The following is a 21,666-nucleotide window of genomic DNA, read 5'->3' on the forward strand; positions in this document are numbered from 1 at the left end:
GCAGGTCCCTGGGGCCGCACACGCTTTGCTCTCTCCTGGGACCTGGTCCTCGCTCATTGGAGGTCTCGTGAGGTTTGCCTTGTTAGACCTGTGAGATGGCTCCTTTCTCTGCTTGTTGCTGCGTTTTCTCACATACAGCGCACGCTGCTTCCCTCCGAAAGGAGCCGTGCGCGAAGCAGGGAAGCTGTCGTCTTGGCTGGGAAAGGAGCGCTCCTGCACGCCATGCCAGCTGCACGAGTCTCATGCTGCTCCGTAGCCACTGGCAAAGCACCGCAGGCTGTGCCCAAATGGCGGGCGGGCGGGCAAGCAGCTGGCGGTGTCTTGGAGGCTTGTGGCGTGGGAGATGCTGCGCCCTGCGAGGGGCCGGGGCCTAACCCCAGGTGACAGAGGAAGTCCTCCTGGAAACAGTGCGGTGCCAGGAGCGCCCTGCGTGGCAGACTCCCTTGCGCCGGCGCTGCCTGGGGTCTCGGTGTTCCCAGGAGGACTCGCTCTGCGACCCGCACCCGGCTGTGGCTTGAGGAAAATCTTGTTTTTCTATATTTTGCCTTCCCAAAGCAAGAGGTGTGTTACTGGGGGGGGTGTTGTATGTGAGGAAAGGTGATACTCGCTCCGGCAATATAAACCAAGGAGCTCCAAGTACTTGTGCATGGTACAGTGATGGGCACTAGTAAACAGCCCAAGACCACAATGCTTGTGTCTAGAATTAGAATTAAACTCATCAAAGCATAGCTTGAAATTACCGAGCACAGATTTAAAGTCAAATCGGGTTGACGATTTTCATTCAGCAAGACAGGAAGGTCAAACCCAGCAGCAAAATATCTGCCAAGTTTCCACGTTCTTAAGGATTTCTCTGGAACGAAGCTTGCATCAAACAGATCCAGGTGGCTTCTAGTCTGCAAGCGTGTTGCGTCTAACTGCGTTCCAACTGAGTTGTAATGGTTGTGGGTGTGAAATGATGTGCATAGCCATTCTTCTTTTTTGTGAAGAGTTGCATTTGGAACCAAAGCAAAATGGCTCGAGGACGCAAGAGCAATAGCATCAATCAGAGCGACTTCACTAACAGCACCAATCCGCAGGATTTAGAGAGAAGACTTTTTGTCGGCAATTTGCCCACAGACCACATGACCCGGGAAGAAATGGAAGAGATATTTTCAAAATATGGCAAAATCAGGGGTTAGTATTTTATTTTATGCCTTTTAATGGCTGGGAAGTTAGAAACCTAATGTTCATGGTTATCAGAATGTCCTCTGGTCATTTCTTTTCTTAATATAAATAAATAATCCCCAAACAATTAATGACGGCTTTCCTTATCTGCATTTTCTTTGAATGCTAAATTTCTTTGGTAAAACTGAAGCCTAAGGCATTTTAGACTGTCCTGTGATATTCTCTATTTTATCTTTTGTGATTTAAGGTATAATACTATACCATCCAAGTCTGTTCTTTATTTTTCTCTTAATTGGCTCTTGGTCACTGTCCAGCTGAAGAAGCTGGCCTGTTTTATGATCTTTTACAGCTGCATACGGTTTTTCTTTTCCACATTTTGTAAACTCTGGCCTCTGTTTAATGTGTGTGTGTGGGATAGATGTCCTTTCTATTTGCTGGCCCTGGCCTGGTGGGGTTTGTCATGGCCCGGGTGTTGTAGCGCTGTCCCCTACTTGTAACTGGTCTTGCACTGCTGTTAATTTTTCCAGCCCTCAGCATGTTCCATGGCTATGGGTTCGTGCAGTATGACCGTCTAGAAGACGTCCAGGCCGCTCTGGACGGTGAGAAGGGCCGCCTTTTTAAAGGGTATAGATTAGGTAAGGAAATCTGCTACGTGCTCTTCTCCTGACCCCAGCATGCATTCTGGTAGAAACATGGGGCTTTATCTTTAAAGCTTGGTGGAAGGACCATTGTGTGAAACCTGCTTAGCATTAGCTTAAAAAAAAAAAACAACAAACTTTCTAGGTGTTTGTATTTTTGCGAGATCTTTCTTCCAGTCTTGCCTGATATGGCAGTTATAGTGCTTTCTCCTTGTCACCTTGGTGTTTCTTCAAACTGGTTTGGTTGTGTTGGTATTTAATATTTACCAACACAACAATGACCACAATATAAAGAGAACCCAACCCCTCTTACCTGGCATTTCATGGAATTTCTTTATAAAATCCCTGGTAATTCAGTATCTGCCCTCATCTGGAAGTTAGTGGTTGCTGACGTGAAAATGATCACACAAAGCATGTATATAAAGTTTTGGCCTACAGTAAATATGTATATACATGCAAGGTGCTTTAAAGAGAACTGGTTTCACAAAGCTGAAAACAGCTGAGCCAAATCAGCTGGAAGGAAGATATTAAACAGAAGGATGAATAAAATGGAAGCTAATAAGGAGCTGTATGCTAAATGTCCAGAAAACCATAATTGCAAAAGGCTATGTATCTGACTTAGTAAGGGTATAGAAATAGTAATTAAAATAGAAGATGGAGGAAGTGGGTGGTGATGGTTAAAAAAAAAAAAACTTGGAAATTTTGCAAGTTTGATGAGGAAAGCAAAAGGACACAAGGAGAAATCTGTAGCCAACAGAATTAAGAGTAATAAGAATTAAAAAACAAAAAAACAAACAAAAAAACAATGGGGAGGGGGGTGGACTGACAAGAAAAAACAACAACACCACAAAAACTCTAGCAATGACCATTGTTTCAATACCAGATGGAAATGGAACAATTGTCAATGATAATGCATAAAAGCTTTCTCATTGTTCAGTGAATATTTGCTCTGTACTTAAAGCTAAATGATGTATTTTTATCACGATGATAACATATTTTCCATTCTACTATTATGGAGGAGAATGTTAAAAAGCAGTTGCTAAAATTGAATACTTTAATCCTTAGGCCCATATAACCCATGTCTCAGAGGCTTAAGAGCTAGGAGCTCTTTTTCATTAATTCATTATCATCAATCAAAAAGGGCCAGAAAGATAGGAAATTGGCTGAGAGGGTTGGGACTCTTCAGGCTGGAAAAGAGATGATTGGGGGAGATTTTATGTGAAAGGTCTGTAAGATAATGAATGAACTGAAAAGGTGAATAGGGAACTGTTTTCTACTTTCTTATAACGGAAGAGTTAAAGGGCACTTGAAATTAGCAGGCAGCAAGCAAAACAAGGTATGCTTTTATGGAATTAGAAGTAATATAGGAATCTTGTTGCTACGGGGCATTGTGGAAGCCAGTAGTATAACCACGTTCAAAAAGGGATTAGACACATTGATGACAGGTTGGTCCATTGGTGGCTAGTAAATAGGAGTGTCAGGGATTGTAACTTCAGGCTCACAACATTCCCAAATCTGCGAGTGCTGGTGACTGGCAAGGGATGACAGGGTATGAACCACTCTACACATGCCTCGTTTCGTGTACACTTCCTTGCAAGCATCGGCTGCTTGCCCCTGTTGAAGACTGGGCTAGGTGGAACTCGGGTCTGGCTAGCTCGGGGGCCAACAGCCCCTGTCAGGCTAGAGGCTGGAACAGCCTGGATCCAGTCTGACCCAAGCTGCAGGGCTTTGGCTGTGCATCAGCTGGGGTGGGGTGGGGTAGGGGCTCCCTGCACCCCTGCCGAAGCCATGCAGCTGGGAGCTGCACTTGCACCACAGCTCTTCTCTCAGCTCCCCAGCTGCAGTACGAGCACAGCTTCCAGTTGGGGGAGAGCAGTAGCAGTGTGTGGCGCTACCCTCCATCTGGGATCTGTGTCCATGTATCCACTGCTTTCTCCCAGCCCCGCTGCTCCCCAGCGTGTGTGAGTGCAGCTTCCCCCCAGAAGGGAGCTGGATGCTGCTTCTGTGCTGCACCTGCAGGCCCCATGTTGCCAGCCCCTGAGCTAGTGGTATGGCAGTTCTCATTAAATGCTATCAGCATTAAGAAAATAGCATAGTCTTGGAAAATGGAGGAAGCTCCAGAGGTCAGAATAAATGCTGAAAATTGCACTGATATTTAAAAAGGTTAAGGGGGGCGACCTGAGTAATTATAGAATTGCCAGCCTGACATTGATCCAGGCAGAATAATGAAGTGGCTGATAGAGGACTCTATTAATAAATAATCAAAGGAGGTTGAGGTAATTAACACCAGTCAGATGGGTTCAGGAAGAACGGCACTTGTCAAGCTAACTTGGAACCTCACAAAAATCACAAGGTTTGGTTGTAAAGACAAGGGTACTTATGTAACAGCCTCTAGGAATCTGTCAGACTTGAACGTGTCCATGCCTGTTTTATATCTTCGGTGGATTAAAAACTGGCTGATGGGTCTCTCATTGCGACTGTCTGTGGGGATTGTCATTGAGCAGGTCTGTTTTTAATGGGGTCCCATGCACTTCCATTCCCGGGCATACCTTAGTTAATATTTTTGCCATGACATGGTGGACTATAAAATGGTTATGGACACTAGGCAAGAATGCAGTGAACTGGGGAAGGGAATAATGAAGAGGGCGGGTCACCTGGTGCTGATTTGGATTGTTTGGTAATCTAGATGCAAACAGAAATAGGTGTCCGTTTAATCTTATTGTCAGGTCACCTAGGGGTAAAGAATAGAGGCTGTGTTGACAGGGTGAAGGCTGCTCCCAGGGAAGCAGCAACTCAGAAAAGGGTTGGCAGGGGCAGATCAGCAGAGCTAAGCCCAGCCTGATGCCATGACCCAAAGAGCATGTGTTGTCCCTAGATCTGCCAGCAGGAAGGGGCTTCGGTAAGAGCAGGGGAGTGATACTACCTCTGGGCTTGGGTCTCGTGTGGCTGCCACTGCAATCCCATGTCTGTTTTTGGCGCCCATGGTTCAAGAAGTTTTTTGTAATTGGCCAGTGTTTGGGAAGAGCCACCAGAAGGATTAAAGGATTGGGGAACATGTCTGAAATGTGGTAACAGAAAGGGGACTTCAGTCCAGCAGACAAGACGAGGGTATAACAAGACCAAGGCTGGAACTTGAAGCTGGACAAATTGGGGTTGGACATGAGTAAGTTATGGGGCAGTTTACTAAGGACTGTGCTGGAGTCTCCATCACTGGCAATTTTTAAATCAAGATTGGATTATTTCCCTGTAAAAGATCTGCTGTAGTTCAGTGTGATTGCATTAGCCTTGAGGTAGGAATTAATTCAAGGATATCTTGCAACTTGTGCTATTCGAGAGATTGGACTGACTGATAGCAAAAGGTCCATTCTGGCCTTAATCTATGAATATTCTTCAAGATGAAAGATTTTTTTTTTTTCCTGAAAATTGTCTTGTAAATATGAATCTGTAAATGCTGCTAGCACTAAATAAAATGTTGTTGAAAATCCTTCAATTTGCAGAAGAGAAGAATCCTTGTGAAGGGTGCTTCTTCTTTCAGTAGCCTTTTTGTTCAAATTTATGTATAGTTGAATTTCATTCTTGTAACGATGCATGGGATTGATTGTGGCACTATAATCTAGATTTTCATAGTGACATCTTAAAATAAATAAAGAAAACACTAAACGAAAGCAGCAGATAGTGCTTTTCTGAAAGGGGGGCCTGGTAAGGGTACGTTGCACCGGAGTTCTTAACTCCATTTTTGCACTGCACTAGACGTCTGCCACAAACCCACTGACACCCCTTTGTGTCCCTGCTGAATAGATCTGTTTGGAGAGTAAAAGCCCCGTGTATATAATGGTGAATAGAATAATAGAGTTGGAAGGAACCTCACAAGTGGTTTAGCTGAGGGGTATTGAATGTATGGCCTGCAGGTTGGATCTGGCCCATGGGTGTGGGTCCATCCTGTCTGTGGGGCTTCTTGTGGGCTGGATTTTGCTTGTGGGACTCGTTGCCACAGCAGTGTTCGTTCCTGTGGAAATACGCCATTTCAGCACTGCTCTAGAACCCGTGGAACAAATGCCAGTCGCCTCCCCACGCCCATTACCTGCTGGCCGAAATTGGGGTTTTCAGTCGCTCCTGGCAATTCAAATTGGCAGCCAGAAAGAGGCTGGGGGGAGCAAACAGCAGTGGTTTTAACTCCCTGGGTTCAGAAGCCAGTGCTGTAACAGGCGTGACGGCCGCAGAGACCAACACCATCACTGCTCACAGGTCAGCCAGCCCATGGGAAGCTTCACGGTCTGGTTTCGGCCTGCAGGGCTCACTACATTGGACAGCCCTGGCTTCATTCATCCTCTGGCATAAATTCAGGATTTGCTGTCCTGAAGTACAGTAGGAAGCTGTCATGCTTACAGACACCTGCCCATTCCTTCCTCTAGGGAGGCTGTCAGTAACGAACAGTCCCACAATTCTGGTGCCTGCTTGTTTCTTAGGTTACTGTTGTCTGTTGCTCAAGTGTTTGCTTCTATTTGGCGATGAAAGAAAAGACAAAGCCAATTCTTTCCTGGCTTAAAGCAAGAATGAAGATAAAAACCAGCATCTTTCTTCTAATGATAACTGTAAAATTCACTCAGGAAAGGCTGAATTGCAAGAGAATAGAAAGCTCTAAATTAAGTAACTAGATGCTGTGAATTATACTGTTAACAAACCGCTGATACGTTCCAGCTCTTGGGTGATTCTTCCCAGGTTCTCAGCCTGAGCACAAAACTATCCCGAGCCATTTCTATGGAGCAGTTAATATGCTTGTCTCCACTCAAGCAGATAACAGCCTCACTTATCTGCCTCGGACACTTTCATGGTTTTTGCTGAAGACCAATATCACCAGTAGTCTGGGCTGAACTTGTACTCTCGGCGACTACGCTGTGGTGATCTGCTCTTCCCTCTCCTCTGTGCTCACTGAAAGCTTCAAGGGACATTTTGATGCAGTTAATCACAGTAGCGCTTTTCAGATTCCTGCTCTGTTACGTTTGTTTGCATTTCATCGACCTGAGAGTGTTTTGCTTGCATGAGGTTGACTTTGCAGGGTAGCTTTTGCTTCAGGACCCGTGATTCTTCTTCCTGAGTTCTGGTGTTTGAGCAAATATTCTTCTGGAAGGCAAAACAATTTGGTTTTGAGAGACTTGGATTCTTTTCCAGAAGTCAAGAAGCATGGTCCATTGGCAGGGCTTGCTCTGAATTTTTAACTTAAATATACTGGCCAACAGCTTTCCATTTGCAAAGAGCTGTTTGACTCTCTCCTCCTGGAGTCTGTAGGCCCATAGACTGTAGGAGAAAGGTATTCTTATGAGATGAGTAGAGTGGGCATGGGTCTAAACACAATAAAAGCATAGAGTTTTAAATAAGTTGTGCATTGTCTTTAGTGGGAAATGGGAGAAATCTATCACCAGTCATTGCATTGTACCATCTTAATCTAATAAAAAGTGTCAAAGTGACAATGTCTCTTTGCTGAATGGATTTTCTTGCCCCATCTGGTTGCTTGAATTTGTTGCCTTCATTTGAAATGTGCTGATGATCTTTTTTTTGTTCCGTAGCATTGAACAGATGGGTTGATTATTCTTTTCAGATATTAATAAAGCAGCGGAAAGAAGAAATATGAATAAGGCTTCATCAAGGTCCAGCCCAGGACGAAGGTAAAGTACCTGGAAGCAGTGAGTTATACTAGGAAGGTCAAGCTTTAGGGCGTGAGCCCACCTTCCTCTGCTAAATTTCTTTCTTTCTTCCCTCACCACCGTCCCCACAGCCAATGGAGACATTTGAGTGAGCAGTCGGGACATGGCCACTCGTTCCACAGGTGAAGGGCCTTGCTGGTCCTTGTTCCTCCTGCTGTGGCTACAGCTGAGTGCTGCTTTGCAGCATGAGGTTGTATGAGGTTGGTGGGGAAGGATAAACTGCTGTTTGTTCCTGACGGCAAGTGTCAGGGAAGCCAAGGCATCTGTAGAGAGTGCCATGGTGTAGCCTTCTCCATGCTGTGCTGCAGAGTACCAGCACTTGACATCTGATCTCAAAGGCTTCCAGTGCTGCTATGAGACTGGAAATGAGCCTGCAAGCAAAGCACGCTGCAGGGAGCCTACTTCCCTGTGCTGCACCACCCTGCTCGGCATGGACATCTAGTTCTGGATCATGGGGCTGCATCCCCTCTGTACAGTTACACAGTGGATGCTGGGCATCTGCATACTTCACCCACACATCCCTACCCCAGTAGACTCAACACATGCAGCCTCTGCGTGTTCCTGTGTCTGGCCAGTCGCACAGCAGGAAAAGAGTCCTGCACCCAGTCCACGGTACACCATGAAGTGTGAATGGACACCCAAGGTTCCAGTCTGGCGCACAACATATAGCTTCTCTGGTGATACCACCGAGACGATCTGTGCGGAGGGAGGGGGTGGTAATATTATTGCAGAGAATTCAGTCTCACACGTCCATTTTTCTTAGCTACTTTTCAAATTCCCTCCTGTCTGAGGGCAGATAAAGTCCATACCCCTGAACACCCAGCACAGGGCTCCTTGCAGGCAAGGTACTGTGAGTACTTCTGTGAGGGGTCAAGTGTATGTAAAACAAACATCCTCATCTGAGCTGTCCACCTGCTGTGACATCCAGATGTACCGGGGCAGGCTGCCAAAAGGTGGTGGATGCCATGTGCCGTTAGCTAGAGACCTTGGGCAGACACTTCCCTGTGCCTCCTGCTAGGAGTAGAAGACGTGCAATTTACAGCACGACTTGGGGACAGATACGTGGTATCTGTTGCACTTAACCTGCCGAGTGCAAGCAGGCTTGCAGGGGTCAGATGCCCTTGGCATTGGGCCCGGGTGGTGCTGCAGGAGCGCAAGCGATGAGGGCTGGATGCCGTGGGCATTGGGCCCAGGGAGAGCCACACAAGCGCAAGCGTGGGAGTCCAGTTACTGCAGGTATCAGCCCTGGCCCCTGGTGACACTGTGGAGCGCAAGCGTGCGGGCAGCAGGGAAGGGAGCAGATGCTATGGGCCTTGGGCCTGGGCAACATTTGGGGGAGCGCAAGCGTGGGGTGGATGCCACAGGCCTTGAGGCTGAGCGGCGCTGCAGGAGCGCTAGCCAGGACGTGGGGGAGTGGGGGCAGACAGTGCTGCACATGTGTTTGTGCTGCACAGGGTAAGCGGGCCTGGTGGACCCCTGCGAACAATGGATGTGTACAGCCCATATGCTTGTGTGTCTTGTCCAGGTAAGCACGGCTGGAACAAATACGCCACAGCGTACAACGTACTGAGACTGCAGCTATGGCACTTGAATTGTATACTTGCCGCTGGCTCATAGCGAGATGGCATGCTGTGTCTCCCTGGGAGTATACAGTGAAGTCCAGATGGGTGCAATAAGTGCCGTGTTTTCTGCGGATGTCATGTGGGGGAACATCATCTTCATCACGTCCCCTCTGGTTACGCTTGGGTGAACGGGGATGCCTAGGAAGATGACTCAGTGTCCTATGCAGATACCACATCTCTTCCCGTAGGTCCTGGGGAGACCTTGTGTCCCTGGTACAAGTGCACTTTAATCACCAAAAAGACTTCTGCATGCACAGACAAGACTTGATTTTTACAAGATGCACACTGTCTGGGTTGTGAACACAGCATAGGATGTGCTGTGCAGCCCTCAGGTGTATGTGGATGTCTGAGCCATCCTAGCTTGTACACCTGCGCATTACTGATCAGAGAAGAGGGTCCTAGAAGAGCTTGAGTTTGGGAACCAATCAACATATCAGAGCCTGGCTCTAGCTGGTGACTCTTGGAGCTTGCTCTCCCCTTGATTCTTAAGTGAAGCTGTCAGCGGTGCAGAATTCATCTAATAAAGGGAGGTGCCTTCTTCCTTCTGTGGAGGTGCCTTCATGCATCTTCCAGGATCTAGGGTAGTTGGCAAGGGGCACTTAGGAGCCTGGCCAGTATTGAAAGGAAGCTTTATTGAAATCAACTGAGTATTTCTTTCTATCATTTGGAAGTATTCTCCAGATGGTAGCCACATGAGGAAGATACTTTATCTTGAAGCACAGTGCTCCCGTTCCCAAGGTGCTTATACATTTGTGATTCAGAATAGATTGAAAGTCATCTTTGCTGAGCAAAACCAGCTGGGATTTGGAAAAGGGCTTACTTAGTATTTTGGAAAAGAAGGCATGTAATCTTGCACCTCCCTGCCTCTGCTTCTGCCTGAGTCTGGTATGCAGGCTTGATATAATCAAAAGCCTGTTGAGAGAGGTCTTACAGGTACCCGTTCCTGCTGGCAATGCAGAGCTGGATAAGTTAGTCCTGTCCTGATCCAAGGCATCCTGCAGTCCAGTGTCAAGACGCAACAGTGGCTGGCACTGGTCTCTAGTAACTCCACAGAACCAGTCATGAGAAGGAGCCTGCTGTTTCTGTGAACACAACACGCTCTTCTGGGAAGAATTCCATTACCACTGTTCTGCTGACCCTTTTTCTAAGTGGTAGGTTGAACGGCTGGTCCCTCTGACGCTGCAAACTGCTGCATCCTTGGGGATGTGGGGACATGGCACCCTAAGCCTTTTGTAACCATACTCCTCAAAACAAACACTGCGTGTGAAAGTCTCTCGCTATCTTTGAGGCTGTGCAATGATGCCTTTGTCTTTCTGGCTGTTGCTCTCTTGTTCCCCATACGCACTGCACTCTTAGGGGTGGTCCAAAGTGCATTCTCTGGACCTTGCTGGTCTGTGCAAGACATGTGGATAAAGGAGCCTTTTCAGATGCCTTGAGCACCACCCATTTGGACATTTCTAGGTATGGTTATTTTGCTGGGGGATGAATAAACTTTCTCCTCCTCTTAGGCACTTCAGGTAAGAGGTCTAGGCTTGTTGATGTTCATTTGACTTTCCATTAATGGATTTTCCTGGTACCTTCCCCAGGGAGCCATATGTGTATGGAGATGGCCGGGATGGAAGACGTGATCGGTCCCCTCTTCGAGGGAGCCCCCGAAGAGAACCAAGGGATAGCAGGGATGGTAGAAACGGCCGAGATTCCAGGGATGCGCGCGAGATTCGTGGGCGAGACATGCGTGACTCCAGAGATGCCAGAGACCACAGGGACCCCCGGGACATGAGGGACCCTCGCGACTTCCGGGACATGAGGGACCCTCGTGACTTCCGGGACCCCCGAGATGTGAGGGACCCTCGTGACTTCCGGGACCCCCGAGATGTGAGGGACCCTCGCGACTTCCGGGACCCTATGTATGATCGCTACAGGGATGTGCGGGAGCCCCGGGAACCTGTGTACAGGTACCTCGCTGCCAAGCTGTGCTGGCCAAGCTAGTGGAGCATGGGGCTGCCTTTGTGATTGGGGGGGTGGGGAGGTAGTGGATTCTCAAGCTGTTTGGAAGATGTGGTACCTGCTTGGTAATATGGGGGAGGAGAGGCAGGTCCATACTAGGGGTTGGAAGGCTAGTGTGCAGCACACTGGAGAAGTTGGTGCTGCCCTATAGGGTTATGCTTGTGCACGGGAGCCCTCATTTCTGGCTGTGAATGGCTTGCTTGCAGGAGAGAGGAATCGTATGACCGCTACAATCGCGTGGAAGACTACTACCGGAAGAAGGATGACTCTTGCTATGACCGTTACAGAGATGACTTTGACAGACCCCCCTTGAGTTCAGAAGGTCAGTGCCCCAAGGAAAAGCACATCAGCCAATGTGGCATTCTCATGCGCAGGTTGCCCCATTTGGAGGTGGTGGGAGGTTGCATTCAGCCGTGAAACGAACTGAGGGGTACGGCTAACCTGTATCCAACGCAGTAGAACCTCCGGCGTTGCAGGCTGCTGGAGTAGGTGGACTGCGTGTAGCAGCGGCCCGAGTGGGTCGAGGGGCAGTGTTCCTTCCATTTCCGTGGCTTCCTTTCAGAGCGACTGAAACGTGAGGAGCGCCGCAGGGAGGAGCTGTACCGCCAGTATTACGAGGAAATCAAGCGGCGCTTTGAAGCAGAGAGGCCTGTGGACTGTTCTGTCATAGTGGTCAATAAGCAGACAAAGTAAGGAGCTACTTGGCATGATCAGCTGGATGCTGTGTGTCTGGAATAAAAAGGAGAGCAGGTTTTCAGAGCAACTTGCCTTGCAGCTTCTTGAATGGAGAGAGGCTTTGAGTAGTGAGAGTTTTCTTTACTGCTTTGACAGAAAACACTTGCAGTATTGTGACCTTTTAAATTTGACTTGTTTCCCTCCTTTCCCCCTTTCTATACCAGCCTGAAATGTCATTCATACAGAGTTAGCTGCAGTAGTCATTACTTCTGTCTGTTCATTAATTTATTTGTTATTGATTAAGGAATGGGGCTACCACGTATCAAGAGGGTGCCCATTAAGTAGATTAGGAGCTAGTCAACCTGGCGCGCATCTCATAGAGGCTGTTGACAGGGAATCCTCACCAACGGTGGTTATGTCTAGTGATGTTCTGCAAGGATCTGTGTGCAGTATCGCACTATGTAACACATTTAATAATGGCCCTGGACATGGGTTAAAAAAATCACAGCTGAAAAAATCTGTGAATGGCATGAAGACAGGGAGGAGGGCAAGTGATGAGGACAAGGCACTGGTGCAGTTCCCTGGAGGCCCCTTCCAGTACAACGTGTGCAGGTCATGGATCTGGGAATGAAAGGGGTTGGGCACATCTCCAGAGCAGGGTACTTGATCCATGACTTCCCAGGACCTGAGAGAGGGTTGTAATGGAAAGGCAGCTCAGCAGAGGCTCCCTGTGCATCGCCTTGGCCAAAAAGGCAAATGTTGGCTTTGCTTGTGTGGATGGCCAGGAAACAGGGAGGCAGTTTTCCCTCAACACAGCCCTGGTGAGATCAGTGCCAGTGCTGCACCTGTGTGCACCGTGAAAGGATGCTGGAAAATGGCATCTTGGAAGAAAGCCACAAAAGTGTTTTGGGAGCCAGAAAAAATGCTTGATTGAGAGCCTTCAGCTCGGCCCATGCAGCTCATCAGAGAGCCAGGAGTCACTTAATTGCAGTCTGTGTGCACCTTCCCAGGGTAGAGCTCCGAGTGCTGAAAGGTGCAGCAACAGTGAGCATTTGGAAGCTGAAGCCAGACCTGATTAGGGATAAGGCACATCCTTAGGTGGGAGCAATTAACCCTTTGAGTAGTCTCTCAAGGGAAACAGTGGGTTCACCAACCCTGGGCACCTGCCTGGAGGATGCTTACATCAAGTGTAAGCTGTTGGGCTCAGTGCAGGGGGCACACAGTGGAGTGGTGTTACCCGGGATGGCAGTGTGTGTGATCCCATGGTACCTCTTGGTCATAGCAGACACGACTCTTGAGGTCTGAGGGTAATGGGGAATCCTGGGTCCTGAGATGTGGATGGTACCTTCTCTAGGAGTATTGAAACATGGCTCTATTATAACTTGGCTTTGTAGCCATGTCCAGATTACTGTAAATACAAAGAACAGGCCGCATTGACATCAACAGCTGTCAGCAGGCCTCAGATTCCTGTTGGCCAGGTACTGAGTATAGCTGTAGCCATGCCTGTTTTTGTGGAGGCTGTTATTTCTGCTTTGAGTGACCAAAGCTCCACCTGCTTCGGTTGAACTAGTTATCTGAACTTGTTGGAGCTCATGAGGATGCTGGTGTTGGCTAAGCTGAAATTAGTTCTGAATAGATTCCAGCTAAACAAAAACAAACTGGGCTTCACACCAGAACAGCTATTCACACAGGCATTTGTCATTTTAACTAGCCAGTTCAGAACCCTCTTCCGTTCCACTGGATCTGCCTAGCCATGTAGACAGACCGTTAGAGAAATGAAGGCAGAGGTGTGGGCACAGTGTGCCAGGGTGTCTGTGCATGACCTGGGCTGCTTTCCCTCTGTGCAGGGAGTATGCGGAGTCAGTAGGACGGAAGGTGCGGGACCTGGGCATGGTGGTGGACCTGATTTTCCTCAACACTGAGATGTCGCTGTCTCAAGCCCTGGAGGACGTGAGCCGAGGCGGCTCTCCCTTTGCCATTGTCATCACCCAGCAGCACCAAGTTCACCGCTCTTGCACTGTCAACATCATGTTTGGCACACCCCAAGGTACTGGGTCTCGGGGGGACAGGGTGCCATGCAGTCACTGCTGGCATGGGCTATGCTGAAGGGCTCAAAGTGCTGCTGCACTGATTGTTCTGTCAGGCAGAAGTGCACAGAGCAGAACACATGCGGCTGCATGTTGAGGGGAAGGAGAGCAGGGCTCAGCGGCCTACGCAGATTATCTATTATTCTGTGTATGTCCAGCCCTGCCAATTAAAGGCTTGAGGCAGCTTACAGTAGAGAGCACAGTAACTTAGAGAAACAGCATAAATTTTACAAGTCATCAGAGCTTTAAAATCGCCTGTAGAACACCTCGCCATGGTATCCTAGGGTCGGAAGGGACCTCAATAGATCATCGAGTCCGACCCCCTGCATAGGCAGGGAAGAGTGCTGGGGCTAGATGACCCCAGCTAGATGCTTATCCAACCTCCTCTTGAAGACCCCCAGGGTAGGGGAGAGCACCACCTCCCTTGGGAGCCCGTTCCAGACCTTGGCCACTCGAGCTGTGAAGAAGTTCTTCCTAATGTCCAGTCTAAATCTGCTCTCTGCTAGCTTGTGGCCATTATTTCTTGTAACCCCCGGGGGCACCTTGGTGAGTAAAACCTCACCAATTCCCTTCTGTGCCCCCGTGATGAACTTATAGGCAGCCACAAGGTCGCCTCTCAACCTTCTCTTGCGGAGGCTGAAGAGGTCCAGGTGCCCCAGTCTCTCCTCGTAGGGCTTGGCCTGCAAGCCCTTAACCATACAAGTGGCCCTTCTCTGGACCCTCTCCAGGTTATCCACATCCCTCTTGAAGTGCAGCGCCCAGAATTGCACGCAGTACTCCAACTGCGGTCTGACCAGCGCCCGATAGAGGGGAAGTATCACCTCCTTGGCTCTGTTCGTCATGCATGATGGCAGACAAGGGGGCCTGGTTGGGTTGTGCCCTTGGTTGGCGATGTACAAAAGAACCCAGGAAAGAGAATCCTGTTATTGTATTTTGTGGCTGGGACCAGGGCTGGGGCCGTTCAGGAACTGCGGGGCAGCTGAGGCATGGCTCCAGGACTGAGCAGTGGATTCACAAGCTGGGAGGAGCTGCCACCTGTTTGGTCAGGAGTCTGAGAAATGATGCAAGCCCAGGCTGGAGCAGTGATGAGTGTCAGGCAGTTTGATCAGATTAGCTGGCCTGGGCTCGGAGCGGAGCGCCTGGTGTCTTAGCTGCTCCCTTCTTTCTTTGTATAGAACACCGCAATATGCCCCAAGCTGATGCCATGGTGCTGGTGGCAAGGAACTACGAGCGCTACAAGACAGAGTCGCGGGAGAAGGAGCGTGAAGAAATAGCCCGGCAGGCTGCCAAGATGGCGGATGAGGCGATCCTGCAGGAGCGTGAGCGGCCGCCCCCCGTGGAGGAGGGGGCACGAGGGGGGCACCCCCCTGGGATCCAGGTGCTCCTGAACCTGCTGGCAGACAACCGCTACCTGACTGCTGAAGAGACCGACAAGGTCATCAATTACCTGCGAGACCGGAAGGAGAGGCTGCTCCGGGGGAGCTCTGACCCTTTGCAGGGTGAGTTCCCTGGCTGGAGGCAGCAGTGGCTGACCCTTCAGGCTGGGGCAAAGGAACATGGGCCCAGGGGGCTGCTTTGGGGCCATGGTGGGGAGATGTAGATTTGTAACCTGGGCTCTGGCTGCCACCAGTGGGGACTGGGGGGTTCTAACCATCTGGGGAAGGGCCTTGCCCAAGGCCTTGCAGGGACGGGCTGCGATTTGGTCAGGTTGGGGTGTTGTGCCTGGAGGTGGTTCTATCCGTGACCTGCACCAGGGCACGGTCTCCCTCCTGCGGTGGGTAGCAATTGGCTCGCGTGACTTGGGGATTCACCTGTGGGGCTGTTCTCCAGTGCTGTCACAGCTGGGTCTGTGGAGCACTAACCCTCTTCTCTCGCTCTCCAGCTCCTCTCTCAAGACAGTCCCTTGGGGCCCCTTCGGGATCCTCTCTGGCTGGCCAGTCCAGCCACTCCAGCTCCCAAGCCCATCAGAGCACCCCAGCCCTTGCTTCTGCCAGTTCTGCTCCAGCATCCTCTGCGAACCCCCAGCAGGAGCTGCAGGCAAAGATTCTCAGTCTCTTCAATAGTGGGGCGGCAGCAGCAGCCGCAGCAGCAGTGGTCAATAGCAGCTCCGTGGTGCCCCCGGCGGCCTCGGGCGGTCCTCAGAACCCGAACTTAAACCAATCCCAGCAGAGAATGCAGGCCCCGGGCAGCCAGCTCCCTTCGCTCGCCGCCGCTGCCAGGAATGCAGGCCCGCGGCCCGGAGCGCCGCAGCAGGGCCCCGCGCTCTACGGGCAGCACCAGAATCGTCTGCCAGCCCCGAGCAACGTGGCGGCCCAAAGGCCAGTGTCTTCTGGCATCAACTTCGACAACCCCAGCGTGCAGAAAGCCTTGGACACCCTCATCCAGAGTGGTCCTGCGCTCTCCCACCTGGTGAGCCAGACGGTGGCCCAGGGGCGGGCGGGGGCCCCAGCCCAGCAACCCATGGGCTCCTACCAGCGGCACTACTGAAGCTGAGCTGGAGTCCCCCCTTCCTCCCCTCCCCCCTGCATTGCCATACTCCTAGTTGTTTAAAGAGTCTCCTCCTGCCCCTGATGCGGGCCCATGTCCTGGCACATGCATGTCCTCTCTGCTGTGGCAGAGCTCACACCAGCACCACGGCTGCTGAGAGCTGCTGGTGCTGCCTCTGCTCTCCTCTCTTCTCTTCTCTTTGGCTCGGTTGGGTGCATCTCCAGAGCTAAAAATGAGCTTGGAGCTGCTTTGGGTCACTGACTCTTGTTCCAGCTGGAACCTGTTCCAGTGGCAGCGCATCTGCCCCGCCCCAATGCTGGCATGGCGTGGCATGTGCTCCCCACATGCTCCGCCTGGCTTTGGGGTCAGTTTAGGGTATGCGGTTTGGGGTCAGTCTTTGAGGGGCATGGACAAGGGGGAGGGTGCGGTGCGTGGCCTGGGTTTTTGGGCTGCTTTGCTGGTCCCTGATAAGTGCTTGCAGAGGTGGTGATCAAAGGCCAGTTGTGCTCAGGGCTCTGGGTAGTGGCCTTGTTTGGGAGGGGCCAGGTGGGGCACGTGGTATGTGTTTGGTTGGATAAGCAGTGGCCTGTGAGCCACGCAGAAGGCGCAGAGCAGCAGTGGGACTTGGCTGCGCTTATGCAGCGTGGGCCTGTGCCGGACTTGGTCACCAGCTAGAGCAAGGCAGTGCTAGCACAGTGAGCCCAGCACGGGTCCCCTGCCTTGCCCACATCAACAGCCCTGCCACCTTTAGGGCTGGCACTGGGGCAGATAACATCAGAGCTCCGTGCTGAGGCTAGGACAGAGACCCCAAAGGCTCTGCCCACTGCCCTGGACCCACAGCTAGCATCACAAGCAGCCTGTGGCATATAGCCTAGAAGTTTGCTAGACGATCAGCTGGTGGGCAGGTCTGCACTCGGCCCAGCTGTCGTGTTGCTGCTTGTGGGCTCTGGTCCATGGTGGGGGACGGGGCAGTGCTGAGAGGCTCCTTTGGTTTTATAAAGTTTTTTTCTCCCAATGTTCTTGTAGCTCCAGCGGGCCCTCGGGTGGGATTTGGGCAGTGCCCCTGGCCCACGTGCTGCTGGCAGGATGCCTGATGACTCTGGCCGGCTCACTTCCAATGCACGTCCTTCTGTGAAGCCACGAGGCTTCCCGGGGGCTGGGGTGGGGAGCAGAAGGAAACGGTGAGGCAGCGCGGGCCGGCACTGCAGCGGTTGTCCCGGATGGTTTGTGTTGTAGCGTTCTCCTCTGTGCTGTTAACATGAGGACATGACTTTTTAATAAAAAGGCAGGACGAAGGCTGTGTTGTGTTCTTGCTGCTCCCCGGCTGGAGGTCCAGTAGAAGCGTCCGGGGCGAGCTGCCTCGCAGTGCATCACACGGAGCCTGCGTGGGGGCCTGGCCCCAGGGAGCGCCCAGAGCCACCCCTACTGATAGGGGTGGGTGGTTGTGCCCCTCCGGGGGGAACAAACTTAGCTGAGGGTAGGAGCCTCCACCTGGGAGCAAACCCCAGGTAGCAAGTCAAGCCTGTCTACTGCAGTGTTGAAGCCATGGGCTTGTGTCCCCTCAGCAGCAGCTGGGAGCAAGCAGGGCTGCCTGGGGGCCTCCCAGCACCATGCCCTGACCTGTGCTGAAGGGCACTGAGGTGAGGAAGGGCTGCAGGATGAAAGGCCTGACGGCCCACAGCTGCCATTGCTGAGGAGGAAGGGCTTTGTCTGCTGCTGCTAGCCTGCTGCAGCTGGTGTTAGCGCAGGTGCCATTGCTGGCACCAGTGCGCAGCCATTCCCTGTCCCAGCTCAAAGCCGCGGGGCAGCAAGCAGGGGCCTGCCTTGTCTGCTCCTTGCTGCTGTTGTGCTGACCTAGACGGGCCCTCGTCGCCTCCCCTGCTGCCCTCTTCTACGAAAAGAGCGTCTCCTTGGCCAGCAGGGGCCGGGCCGTGCTCCAGCACTGCTGCATGGAGCTGCTTATGGCCTTTGTTCTGCCCCTGCCCAGTAGGAGTGGCAGGGCAGTGCCCAGGCGTTCCAGCCACCGTTGCAGGCTCTGCCCATCCTCTTTTCTAGTGCCAGGAGCACGGCCTGTTCTGCAGCAAGTGAAAATGCACCCAGGCGAATGGGGAAGGGTGTAATAAAATTGTTTATTGCATTTTGTGCAGACAGGAGTCTAGAAAAACAAGTACAATGAGCTGGAAAGCATTAACAGGAGCATTCGACAAGTGGGGAGCATCTCCTCCACTACTACCTGCACAGAGACACAACTATGGCCAGGCGGCTACTGCGGGACTGGCATACGCATGGAAATCAAATGCAAGCCTAACACTCCTCTTTGGGTTTGCAACCGGTTTTATTTACAAGGCTGGAAGGGCATTGCATTGCTCTGCACACAGATTCTCTAAAACACAAAGCGCACCAGGTCACTACAGGTCTATTGAAATATTGCACTCGGAATAAGTCACTTGAATGGACGTAAAACATCTAGCTACGTTGAGTCGAGGGGCCTGGGGGAGCAGACGGGGCAGGAACATTCATAACAAATATATTGCACATGTAGCACAGAAAAGTGTTTGTGAAACCAAAGCCCCCTCGGGCTGCGGCTGCTGGGTTTCAGTCCTGCCAGGCAGCAGAGCGCCGCGGCCCTCCTAGTGCAATGCTTGGCCCCAAGCAGCGTCCAGGCCTCCCTTGCGCTCCAGTGCCTGGCCGCCTTCACGTTGCCTCCATCTGCCGTACAGCACCCGGGAGCGGGTGCGGGACTTGGCATGGAGGCCTGGCAGCACCCGGCTCAGAGCAGACCACAGCCACCTCTGTCCTGAGCACCTCGCTCCCTGCTGCCGCAGCGGGGGCACCGGGCACCGGCCGGCCGCTGCAGTCACAACCCTGCATTCAGGAGGTAGCGTCAGCGAGCCCCAGGGCCAGGTGCTCTGGCCTGACCCGTCCCCTTCACGTGTCTGCACGTGCCAGAGGGGCTCGCAGGTCTGCCACGGGAGGGCACGTCACCAGGGGCAGTGGGAGAGGGCACACTGCGCACGCAGAGGCAGAACGTGCAGGGCAGGGTGGGGGTGTAAACTAGCATGCAGTGCTGTCTGCTGAGACTGGCCCTCTCCAGCCCCGGGGTCGGCAGGGGCTTCCCATGGAGGCCAGCACCCCTGCTTGCCTCAGCCCGGCGGTGCTGAGGCAGCCCTTCCCGTGTGCCCAGAGCTGCAGCCGTGTGCCCGCAGGAAGCCAGGGACCGGCTGGCGGGGGAGCGACCAGGGCGGGGGGGGCGGGGGGGCTGGGGTGGCGTGGGTGGGGAGAGGCTGGATGCTGCCTGAGATGCAGGGCAGGATGGCTCCTGCCTGCTGAGTCGCTGGGTGGGGGGCTGCGGGGAGATGGGGGTGCGGCTGCAGTGCTGGCCTGACCCAGGCCATACGTCCTGGCCCTCTGGCCTCAGCAGGCTTGTGCTGCTCTGCACGCACCACAGCCTGGGGGGCCGTGTTCCCAGGGCATGCACAGAAGGGCGCTGGCAGCCCATCTGCACCCGGACCTGAATTGCTGCTGCGCTGCCAGGCCTGCGTTTGGACAGTGGCTGCCCCGGAGCCAGGGGCTGCAGAGAGCGCGCGAGGCAGTGGGACCGGGCGCTGCTGGAATGGGAGGCTGCAGGACCAAGGCGCCGGCGTGGGGGGTAAGCAGGCAGCTCCCCTGCGCACTGCCCGCCTGGGACCCGGCTGCCAGCCTGGCCTGGGCTTGTGCCTAACGCACGGACAGGGCAGGAGGCACTTGGGCAGCGGCAGGGCAGGTCGTGGGGAGCGCAGCGCAGGGCAGAGGGGGCGGGTGCCGGTTCTGCCCTGGAAAGGGGGGGCAGGGCAGGGCCATGCCTTGCAGAAAAGCTTCACCGCCCCTGCCTCTGCTCACAGCAGGGCCAAGCGAGGCCCGGGGGCAGGGAAATAGGCACCTGCAGAGGGAGGCAAGGAAGCAGCCTGGAGCCTCCACCCCCAGCGGAAGCTGCTCGAGGTGCCCCCAAGAGCCTGGGCCAGCATCCCCAACCCGGGGTCTGGTGGGAGCGGGCCCAGGGCCAGGGTCCCGCTGGGCCCAGCCCTTGAAAGGGGGGGTCTCCTTCGGGGCCTGTCCTCGGGTTGGGGGGAGGACAGACCGCTGACTCAAAAGGCTGGGAGCCGGGAGCCGGGAGCCGGGGTGGGCTGTAGGCAGGCGGGTGTTACTGTCGGGCACGTGGCAGCTGGGCCAGGATCAGCGTGGCCGGGCAAGGGCGCCGGAGCAGGCAGCACGCGGCGTGGAAGCTCAAATCTGCTGTGAAACAAGTTCCGAGAAGTCGGCGACTTCTTCTCCCTGAAAACACTCGAGTGGGACGCGGGTGATCCCCGCGCCAGCCCTTCCCGGGGCCACGGGCGCCTTCCCCACCCGCGCCCGGCTTGTGCCTCCCTGCAGCTCTCGGCATAGATACTCTCTGTATATAGACGTCTTCTGCTTCTATGGACATAAATAGGGTCACTTTAAAAATACGTGGGCTGTCCTATGTACACTATGTACAGCGGGGTGGCAGGGGCAGGGAGCTCGTTGCCCGCGGGGTGCCACTGTTCACGCAGGGGGGCACAAGCTAGCCTGTGCCTAACCCTGGCCCTGCCTCGAGGAGCTGGGGCTCCCCAAGACCCTGAGGCCTGGCGCACGGAGGCTCAGCCAGGGCCCGGGGCAGCTGGCAGACCCCGGGGTAGGGGCCTGGTGGTGCAGGCTGGAGGGGCCAAGCTGAGGCTGGGAACCAGGCCCAGCTGCCCAGGGCAGAGGACGTCCCGGCCCTGACTGGGGCGGCAAGGGCCGGGGCTGAGCAGAAGCAGTGCCATGCAGGGGGCTGGCTGGGGTCCAGGAGGCGCCGGACCCTGCGCGGGCATGGGGCAGACCCTCTCCCTGGGGGTGCCGGCACACAGGGTGGGCACAGCCTGGGCACAGGTGTGTGCACGGGCACCATGTGCACCTGGAGCCGGGCCGAGCTGCCAGCCCTGCCGTGCACAGGCCGTGGAGCGCCCAGTGCCCAGCCCCGAAGCCAGGGAGGCGGCTGTGGGGAGCCAGAGGGGTCTTGGCCCAGCCGCCACTTTCCCCCAGGCCGAGGAACCAGCTGTGGGGAAGCAACGGTGCTCTCTGCCCAGAGCGCTGGGCCCTGCCCGTCCCCGCCAGCCCCTCCAAACTGGTGCACAGCGACGGCCTTGTGACTGGGCCCCGCTCCCTGGCTCAGGCTGCTGCGGGCCAGGGGGTGCTGGCGAGGAGAGCGTGCTGGTGGCCGCGCTGTCCCCCTCGGCGCCGCCTGGGA

General features: G+C 53.4%; 1 protein-coding gene across 2 annotated transcripts; it reads left to right on the forward strand.

Moving 5' to 3' along the window:
• The first annotated feature begins 41 nt into the window (after positions 1–41).
• NCOA5 (nuclear receptor coactivator 5) lies at positions 42–17,678 on the forward strand. 2 transcript variants are annotated; one of them, XM_025191987.1, is made up of 10 exons: positions 42–1,173; positions 1,692–1,799; positions 7,399–7,465; positions 10,713–11,081; positions 11,340–11,455; positions 11,696–11,822; positions 13,656–13,855; positions 15,071–15,394; positions 15,778–16,304; positions 17,409–17,678. In XM_025191987.1, the coding sequence occupies exons 1-10, from the start codon at positions 1,011–1,013 to the stop codon at positions 17,565–17,567; spliced, it is 2,160 nt and encodes a 719-aa protein (XP_025047772.1). In that variant the 5' UTR covers positions 42–1,010; the 3' UTR covers positions 17,568–17,678. The 2 variants fall into 2 exon arrangements, with proteins under 2 accessions (XP_025047772.1, XP_025047773.1); XM_025191988.1 differs by lacking the exon at positions 1,692–1,799.
• Positions 17,679–21,666: the final 3,988 nt, after the last annotated feature.

Source organism: Alligator sinensis, unplaced genomic scaffold (genome assembly GCF_000455745.1).
Source record: "Alligator sinensis unplaced genomic scaffold, ASM45574v1 scaffold1369_1, whole genome shotgun sequence".
Classification (NCBI taxonomy): domain Eukaryota; kingdom Metazoa; phylum Chordata; order Crocodylia; family Alligatoridae; genus Alligator; species Alligator sinensis.